The sequence below is a fragment of the Cynara cardunculus genome (assembly GCF_001531365.2).
Source record: "Cynara cardunculus var. scolymus isolate 2C chromosome LG 6, CcrdV1, whole genome shotgun sequence".
NCBI lineage: Eukaryota > Viridiplantae > Streptophyta > Magnoliopsida > Asterales > Asteraceae > Cynara > Cynara cardunculus.
In genome coordinates this window covers 1,342,290-1,352,341 of record NC_037533.1, presented here as the reverse complement: position 1 = coordinate 1,352,341, position 10,052 = coordinate 1,342,290, and the positions used below count along the sequence as shown (strand labels likewise).

The window sequence follows — 10,052 nt, the reverse complement described above, 5'->3', positions numbered from 1 at the left end:
TATATATATATATAGACTTGAGATCATGTGAGACCAATAGTTTTTCGTGAGACCCGTAAGACCAATTCTCAACCCTTGGATTAGATTTACAGTCGTCAGATCCGAACATTCATAAACGCCACGAGACTTCTCAATAATTACAAAATTGCCATCTTGTAACTTTAGACCATTAGATTATAAAGTTGATCAATGAACATAAATTGGTCTTACGGGTCTCACGAAAAACTCTTGGTCTCACGTGAACCCAACTATATATATATGAGCGATCAAATAATATCATCCCAATTTATACAAACCTTGCAAACCAATTACAATTAATCACATAAATCTTTTTTTTTTAATTTATAAGGGTATTATGGTCATTTGAATTTATAATAGTTATGTTTGGTAAGTATTTAATGTTAATAGATAAGTTTGGTAACAACATAGTATTTATATAAATATGAATGATATATTGATTACCACAATATTAGCAAAGTTTTAATTGAGGTATCCATTAATTTTTTTGAAAAAAATAGTCACATTTTGAAAAAATGTAGAATAATTTTGTTTAAAAAAATGGTCACTAATTTCCAATGAAACAAATTCAAATTGTTCAATGAAACAGATCAATTTCCAATTAAACAAACTCAATCTGTTTAATGAAACATAGTCATATATGATTGCATCATGTTTATACGTATAACAGCTGTAATGAAACAAATTTATATTGATAGGTATGTATAACAGTTTGTAATGAAACAAGTTCATATGTATAACAACTGTAATGAAATAAGTTCATTGGTCATATATGATTGCATCAGGTTCATATGTATAACAGCTGTAATGGAACAAGTTCATAGAATATGTTTTTCCCATTTTGCCCTTTCGTGTCTCCAATATGAATTTTTTTTTTAGTTTACTTATTTAATTTGTTTCAAACTTGGTCTTTAATCAAAACAATGGATGAATGTGATTAGTTTGTAAGATTTGTATGAAATGGATGGTTTGCAAAGTAAACCTTATATATATATATATATATATATATATATATATATATATATATATATACACACACATATAAAAGAAAAAGGGAAGAGAGAGAGAGACGAGTTCATACTAAAATAATATGTATTTAAGAAAATCAGAGAATGAATAGGAATCAAACATTTCCATTATATAATATCTTAAATAATTATTTTGAAAATAAATAAATAAGGACATAAAGGTAATTTAGTTATATAAAAGTTGTTTAAGATTATTTTACTTTTATCATAATTATGATTTAATTTTTATATTTTATATTTAATGCATTTAAATTTTTATATTTTATATTTAATGCATTTAAAATTAGAATATTTAATTTTCATCTGAAGAATTCATTTTTTTATTAAAAGCAATATTTAAAAAAATTATAGTATTCATCAAAATCATATGTGATTCACAATTAATTATTATTATTATTATTAAAATATTTTTCTAATCACGTGTGATTTAAAACTCGAAAACGAATTATTCAAATTAAATATTGAAAAAGAAGAAATAATGAAAATATAATCACATGTGATGTGTAGCAAAACACATTTAAAATATATAAGATCACATGTACATCAAAACGTAATTCGTAATTCACATATCACATGTAATGTTGTAGATAACTTACATTTCTTTTCTACTATGATCAATATCATATATGATACATTGAGGAAAATCAGTTCTTTTTAGGAAAAAAAAAAGGTCGATTAATTGTGCATATCACATATGATTTTTGACGAAGAAGTAAGAAATAAATAAATGAAAAATTAATCATGCTTAGATCATGAAAACTATAAAAAAATCATGAATAAATACCTTAAAAAATGTATTAAATAATCTTTATAAAAATAAATGAATTTCCATATACAATTTGTATACAACAAATGACACATATGCCCTTTTGGGCGATTTTTAAAAAGTTTTATTTAAAGTATTGTTCAAATAAATGATTGGCCCGGAATTATTTTTTATTTTCTTAAATACGTATCATTCTCGTATGAACCTCCCTATATATATAAAAGACATTCTTTTGAGAACTCTTTAAATCTTGAGATCTCTTACAATCAGTGTATCATGTGCTATTTCATATGATTTTTTTTCCATATATAGCTAAGATTTAATGTAGTTATTAATATATTTGTTTCACAATGTTAACCTTTTTTGGTGTGTTAGTGAAAAAAAAAATACACGTACAATAGTTTCACATTGTGAACAAAATTAATATAAAACAAACACATTGTAAAACACATATGTATTAATCAACATATTTAAATAATATACTTAGATGAAAAAATCATGTGAAACATAATCTTAAGATAAAAGTTCTCATATATTGTCAAATAATTAAGCATACATACACACACACACACACACATATATATATATATATATATATATATAAAGAGAGAGAGAGAGATGAGCGATAAAATGCAAACCACTCAATTTGTACAAATCGTGCAAACCACCCTCATTCACCGATTTCATTGTTTAATCTTATGAAATTTTTTAATGAAATTGTTTCATATAATACTTTTTTTTTGATGAAGTTGTTTTATATATGGTTATGAAATTGTTTCATATAATACTAAATGAAATTTTAATGAAACTGTTTCATGTATTTTTCTAAACTTAAAATAATGAAGATGATAATATTCATGATTAACACCCTCCACAATAAAAATGATTAATCAACATCTCATAATTACAAAAAAAAATGCATAAAATGAAAAATTATGATTAGTTGAATGAGGTTTATACAAATAATGTGGTTTGCAAAGTAAATCTCATCTCTCTATATATAGGGGGTTTTGTTTCATATAAGATTTCGACATTATATATGAAATGATTTTGTCATATAGTGGACACTATAATAATAAAAGAGTAAATTAGTACTCTTACATAAATCATCCTTGTGTTCTACTCAAATTTCATTATCTACCACTACATTATTGAAACTACACCAGCAACCTCATCGTTTCCATTTGCTTGCACCTTCCATCTTTTGCCCAAATGACCATTAAACTTTATTCTGTAGTCCACCAAGTGCAAGTCACATGAGGGTGTTTTAGTCATTTGCATTCTTTTATGAAATAATTTTGTATGTACAAGTATGTTAAGCATTTGTACAATTGTGTAAAACATTAAAACCCCCAGCCCCTCCCCCTACATATCCTTTATAGACAACCACCAAACGGATGTTCCATAATGAGTTTGGTCATATCTATTGTTAACAAAAGATTCTCCATCTTTTATACCTAGATGGCCTGATTGCTATGGTTAAACGTGAGTTTTCTAAGATCTATGATCCTAAATGGATGGTTGTATGATGAGTTTTAGTTATATATACAGGAGTTTGATTCTTTTAGTTTCATATTGTTACTAATGGAATTTTATTGTATTGAAATTTAAAGGTTTATTCCTCATCAACTTAATTGTATCCCTTAATTGTTTATGCTATTGGATTTCCTTTCTCATCATAGTTCGTAATGATGTGAATCTCTATTTCCTAATAAGTGGCATAGTTCAATAAGATTAGGGATTTTGTAGTGTATGTGCCTATATTTCTATGGGCGGATTAAATAATAACTAGTGGGTGTTTGTGCACTGGTCTATCAGGCAGATTCAATGAAAAAGTTTATGGGTTTTCAAGGTGCATCCACTTTAGTTTGACGTGTGTTGGCTGTAACCTGTAAGTAATGTCATTATATGTGGAATTACAAGTTGCAAATTCAAGTCCCTTTAGTTCTTTTTAGTTTTTTGTAACCTGGGGATGATGCACATATATTGGGTTGGGGTCCTGGGCCCCCAACAAAATCAAGTCTAGAAAGCTCAGATTTTTTTTATTTTACTTACAGATTTTATGACTATGTGATCGGGGCCCCAATAAAATAAACATGAAGACCCCACTCCTAGCCTAATCCATAATTCATTTCACCTTCATGACTTCACCTTCATCACTCAATCATTCCACCATGAGTTCGACTTCACCTTCATCGCTTCTTACTTCTTGCACTGCTTCCTGCGGTTGCTTCACTTCTAGCACTGTTTCCTCTTCTTTTGCCTTCCTGCTTGCTTCTTGTAGTGCACCGTGCATTGCTTGCTTCCTACGGCTGCAACTACTTGGCTACTCCAAATTGGGCAAAACCTAAACTTTTGATTTTCAATCTTTAATTTTTAATGACTTTGATTTTGTTGTTTGCTTCATAATTGTTGATTTGGTGAATTCTTATGTTAGATTAACTTTGCAATCTTGTAGGCAAATGAAAATGTTACTATTGATAAAGATAAACCATTGATTTTTATCTTGTTATTGCTATTGTTAGAAAAAATGGAAATATCTTTTAAAAGGAAAGCATCAACACCTGAATCGAACTCTGCTCCTTCAATGCCTTACAAAATTGATTTATACGATCTTCCATGGGATCCAGCCGATAGGAATAAGGTTTTGGAATGTCATCCTAATCAAAGGGATGAAATAAAGAGAAAATCCTTGATTAAAGGACCTTGTCAACCACGAGGTCATGCATTTCCAAAAAAAAATTGTCGGGAGTAAAGGAAGACGTTTTTGTCCTGCTTTGTTTGATCAAATACGCTAATTGGTTGGAGTATAGTGTAAAAACGGATAAAGATTTTTGTTTAGGTTGTTATTTGTTTAGAGATCATTACGTAGGACAATGTGGGAGTGATACTTTTGTAACAGATGGCTGTAATAGTTGGAATAAAACGAAAAGACTTGGTCTTCATGTCGACGACATTAATAGTTTTCACAATAGAGCACTTAAGAAAAATGAGGATCTAATGAGCCAAGATCGATCTATTACCGTTGCCTTTCATAAGCAAACTGAGAAGGAGAAGAATGAGCACCGAATACGATTAAATGCTTTAATTAAGTTCTGTAGATTCTTGTTGAAGAATGCATTGCCCTTTCCTGGTTACGATGAATCCGAAATGTCTATTTCTAAAGGCACGTTCTTAGAAACATTAGCCTTAATTGGTAATTTCAATGAGGATGTAGGTAAAGTTATATTAAAAAATGTTCCAAAGATAATCAAATGGTGTCTTCAAGTATTCAAAAATATATTGGTGCTTGTTTTGCAAATCAAATACTCAAAAATCCATTCGTAAAGAAGATGATGATGTGTTCTCATTGCTAGTTGATGAGTCTAGTGACGTTTATAAGAACGAACAAATGGTGGTGGTTTTACGATATGTTGATGCACATGGTATTGTTAAAGAGAGATTTTTTGGTATTGTTCATGTGACAGAGACATCTTCTTCAATTCTTAAATATGCCATTGATACTTTATTTGTTGAACATGGATTGAGTTTGAAACAGGTAAGGGGGCAAGGTTATGACGGAGCAAGTAATATGTGCGGTGAGTTCAATGGATTAAAGGCCTTGATCTTGAATGAAAATAGCTCGGGATATTATATCCATAGTTTTGTTCGCCAACGTCAATTAGTTATTGTGGCGGTTGCAAATAAACATGACGAAGTTGAGAACTTTTTTAATATGTTAGGAATGGTGATCAATGTGGCGAATGCTTCTTGCAAGCGTAAAGACATGCTTCGACAAAGTTATAAAGATAGAGTGCAAGAAGCAATTGGTAAGTGTGAAATTGAAATTGGAACAGGGAAGTACCAAGAGCTTTCTCTTATACGAGCCGGAGATACACGGTGGGGTTCTCGTTACAAAACCATTCTGAGCTTGATTGCTTTGTTTCCGGATGTTGTTGAAGTGCTCCAGTATGTTGAAGAGGACGGGATAATGGTTTTAGTCGCACTCAAGCAACTGGTATTTTAGCATATTTGAAGACATTTGATTTCGTGATTATTTGCATTTGATGTTTCATATTTTAGAGGTCACAGACTTGTCGTCACGGGCTCTTCAAAAAAATGATCAAGATATTTTGGAAACGATTTCATTGATAAGAGGCACCAAACAACTATTACAACAATTTAGAGAAACTGGTTTTGATCCACTTTTGAAGAAAATATATTCTTTTTGTGAAGCAAATGATATTAAATCTTTGGATATGGAAGACCGTCATTCAAAAAACGGAAGACAAATGACCAACATCACCAATTGTCATTATTACAAGTTTGATATTTTCAACACTGTTGTGGACATGCAAATTCAAGAGTTTGGGGATCGATTTAGTGAGGTAAGCACTGAATTGCTTGAAAATATAAAACAACTTTGAGTCCACGTGATTCATTTTCGCAGTTCAATGTATCAGACTTATTGAAGTTGAGTGAGTTGTATCCTCATGATTTCAGTCGTATGGAAAGGATCACTCTTGAGAAACAACTTAACATGTACTATTTGATTGTGTGTTAAGATGAAAGATTTGCCGATTTGAGTGGTATTGCCGAGCTCGCTAGATTTCTAGTGGAAAAAAAAAATATACAACTTATCCTCTAGTATATCGGTTATTGAAGTTAGCTTTGGTTTTGCCAGTTGCTACTGCAACAGTCGAAAGATATTTTTATGCTATGAAGATTGTGAAGTCATATTTGCTCAACAAAATCGGTGATGAATTTTTTAATGCTGCAATGATATGTACTACAGAAAAAGAAGCATTTTTCACAGTTAAAATGATGATGTAATTAGTCAATTCCAAAAGATGAAGATTTATATGGCACAGTTGTAAGAGGTAACTTTTTATCATTTTTGTATGAAATTGAAGTTAATTATTATTTTATCTTATATCATGCCCCCTATAATAATTTTTTTTTTTGCATCTGCCACTGTTTGTAACAACAATAGAATGAAGGAAAAAACCACTTGGGCGTTGCAAAAAACTACGCGTATGTCATTTTCCATTAAACTATCCTTGTTACACCCGGAATTTTGCTCCCTTGCATATTTTCACCTTAAAATGTACTTTTATCAAATTGCGATTTTGAGAATTATTATGGAGTGAATTTTATGTTGAGACCTAAGAAAGAAGTGCTTGGGAGTCCAAGCAGTGGACAATGCCTGTTGGCGTGCAATTTTAGCCACGCCATAACCTGCATTAGGGTTTGTTTGTTTATTTATTTGGATGCAACTGACTATTGGTGCGGATTTAACCGCGGCCAAAGTTGCATTTGTGCCCAGATCGGCTTTTAAGCAATTTTCTCTAGGGTTTTCTCATTTATGTCCTACCACCTCTCATCCTCTTCCTCTCTTGGCATTTTGGCTCCATGGAAAGTGATATTAGAGGCTTTTAGAGAAAATGGAGGGAAGATTTTACAGATGAAAGAACCATGGAGGTTGATCTCAAGATTTGGAAGAGGTAAACAATTTTGGGTATTTTGAGTTTTAGCTTGGGTTTGTTGTGGATCTGATCTTGTGGTTACATTTGGTGTCTTTCTAGACATGGGTTGTTACTTTGAGAAAGTTTCTAAGGGTTCTAGTTTATGGATATCAAATCTTCAACAATGGAAACTAGATATTCGGTTTGGAAACTAGGTTTAACCTAACCTAGCAAAGTGAGTTCAAGTTGGTTTGTGAAAAAAATTGTACATGCCGAAAATGTATACTTTGGGGTCTTAAAGTATTTTCCTTGATATTTATCAAATGTGTTGAGTATCTGATGATATTTACATATTTGGTACATTTAGGTTAATAAATCTTGAAAATACATTTATTATGTTATGAGACATTTTAAAATACAAATAGTATGGTATCAATCAGAAAATGATTTATCCCAACCAATAATAGAATTTTTGAGTTAATCATTGGAGCATGTGTTTTCATAAACGTTGGTTAAACACGTCTTTATTGTTTAAGATGACTTTGTTTGAATAATCAATTGAATTATTAAGCTTTTGGCTCGGATTTCATTCAAGGGAGTCTTAGGGACATTTATTTAGTTTAAAATTGCTCTATATGGAGCTTTTGGAGTTATATGCAGTTATGACATTTATTTGTAAGTTACGTGTTTTGAATGTGTTGGTCATTCTTTTTGGGGTCATGTAATTTAGGCTGTAATGTGGTGGATCTATAGGCATATGAGTTAGTCGTGTGATGATCTCTAATGTTCTCACTCTGAGTCCAGTACTCGAGTAAGCATAGAAGTTGTGTCGGTACTACAAAGAGGGACCCATGTGGGGTTGGACTTTGGGACTGCAGGTATTGTGGAAGTGAACTCAAATGAGTCGGACTCTTGGATCCTTGTTTTGAGGCTTTTGGCCTAGTTGAGTAGGCACTAAGGACTTGAGTCTTGAGGTGCTACCCGAAGCGGTAGGCACTAAGAACCATGAGCCTTGAGGTTTTACCCGACGATGTAGGCACTAAGGTCATGATCCTTGAAATGAAACTCCAAAAAGTAGGTACTAAGATTATTGAGTCTTGAGGTGCTATCCAAAGTGGTAGGCACTGAGAACCATGAGTCTTGAGGTGCTATCCGTTGGGGTAGACACTAAGGCCATGAGCCTTGAGGTGCTACTTGGATGAGTAGGCACTAAAGGTTAATTGAATCTTGAGCTGCTACTTGATAGAGTTGATGTATGACTTATTCTGTGTTTGTAGGTCTCCCCTGTCATTGATAAGTGATATTTTTGGATAGTGTATTCCATATTTTCGGTGTTGTTTTGGGTTTGGAGAGTATCCATAATTTATATTTTAGTAAACTGGATCTTATCCATGTTCTAATTGTTTTGGATAATGGAGTTTTATCCATGTATTTAGTATTTGATAATTAATTCTTATTTGTATTTTTTTCCTGAGTATTAGGAACTTTGTTTCATGTCAAATGGGTGTTTTAATTAATAAAATTTCATCACGAAAATTGTGGGTTTGAAAAGATATTGCTTTTACGATAAAGACATTTCATTTGAGAAATTATGATTTAAATAAGCAGTCTTTTCGCTTTACCGTTTTATATAACTGATGAAAACTGCTTGAACTCACTAAGCGTTAAGCTTAACATTTTCCTTTGTCGGCATGTGCATTAGGTTCTTAGGAAATGGTACTAGCGACAATGTAATGAGTTGAGTGCTAGTTAGAGACACGTGAATGATTTAGCCATTTGGGGATGTCTATCGTGTTTGGTGAAAGCAACTTTTATGGAGTTTTAGTAACACTTGTCCTTAACTTAGACTTTACATAAGATTTGGATTATTGTTTATTGATGTTAAATCTAGAATTATTATTTGAGGCAATCGAGTATTGATTTATAGAAAGAGATTTATTCTTTATTTGGTTTATTATCAAAAAGTTTAAATTAGTCGCTCTTTCCAGATTTGAGGGTGTTACATTTATACTTAATTTTGTTTATTTTATACTTTCACTCAAATTTATTTTTGATATTTTATTTAAAAAAAAAACTATAGCATAGCTGTTGGAGATGATTTAACATCATTTTCAACAGATCTTATAGATAAGTTTGAGTTTGGTTTTGATTTTATAGAACAATGGCAGGAGAAAAAGAGGGGTGACGAAAAAGGATATGGAGGTCAGTGGCAGGAGTGCCAAGGACATGGAGGCCGACAGTGAGGGAGCATCAGATGTGTCTTAGGGAATAAGAAGAAGAGAGGGACTACGAGGGGGATGTGTGTTTTGACTAAGCTTTTTCTTTGAAACATTTTAAAGACTCGTATATATGTTTTAAACATTTGTACAACAAAACAAATTTTAAAAAAGAAAAATGACTAAATTGCCCTTAACATCGTTAGCACGTGAAGACACTTAGGGTGCGTTTGGTATGCAGACTAGATGGGACGGGATGGGACAAAAAAAAATAGTCCCATGTTTGGCATGCCATGGACAAAAAATACATGGGACAAGATGAGACTATTTTTAAATTTCATGGGACAAAACTTGATAATTTTTGTTCCACCATATGCCCATATGCAAGCACCAACTGTATCTTCCATATTCCCAATCTGGGTTCTCCTCCCAGACTAATGCCATCTCCTATAACAACTTTATTCCCATCATCATCTATCTCATGCTGAAGTGGGCTGTTTAGCAAGTCTAGCACAAAGACCGCAACAACTCGATGTACTCAGAAACAGATTCTGGAAATCTTTAAAATAAATAGCTCATT

General features: G+C 31.8%; 1 protein-coding gene across 1 annotated transcript; it reads left to right on the top strand.

Annotated features, from left to right (window-relative positions):
* Positions 1–4,342: 4,342 nt before the first annotated feature.
* LOC112514725 (zinc finger MYM-type protein 1-like) lies at positions 4,343–9,521 on the top strand. The gene is made up of 4 exons (XM_025121326.1): positions 4,343–4,532; positions 4,685–5,029; positions 5,169–5,809; positions 9,414–9,521. The coding sequence occupies exons 1-4, from the start codon at positions 4,343–4,345 to the stop codon at positions 9,519–9,521; spliced, it is 1,284 nt and encodes a 427-aa protein (XP_024977094.1).
* The last annotated feature ends 531 nt before the right edge of the window (positions 9,522–10,052 follow it).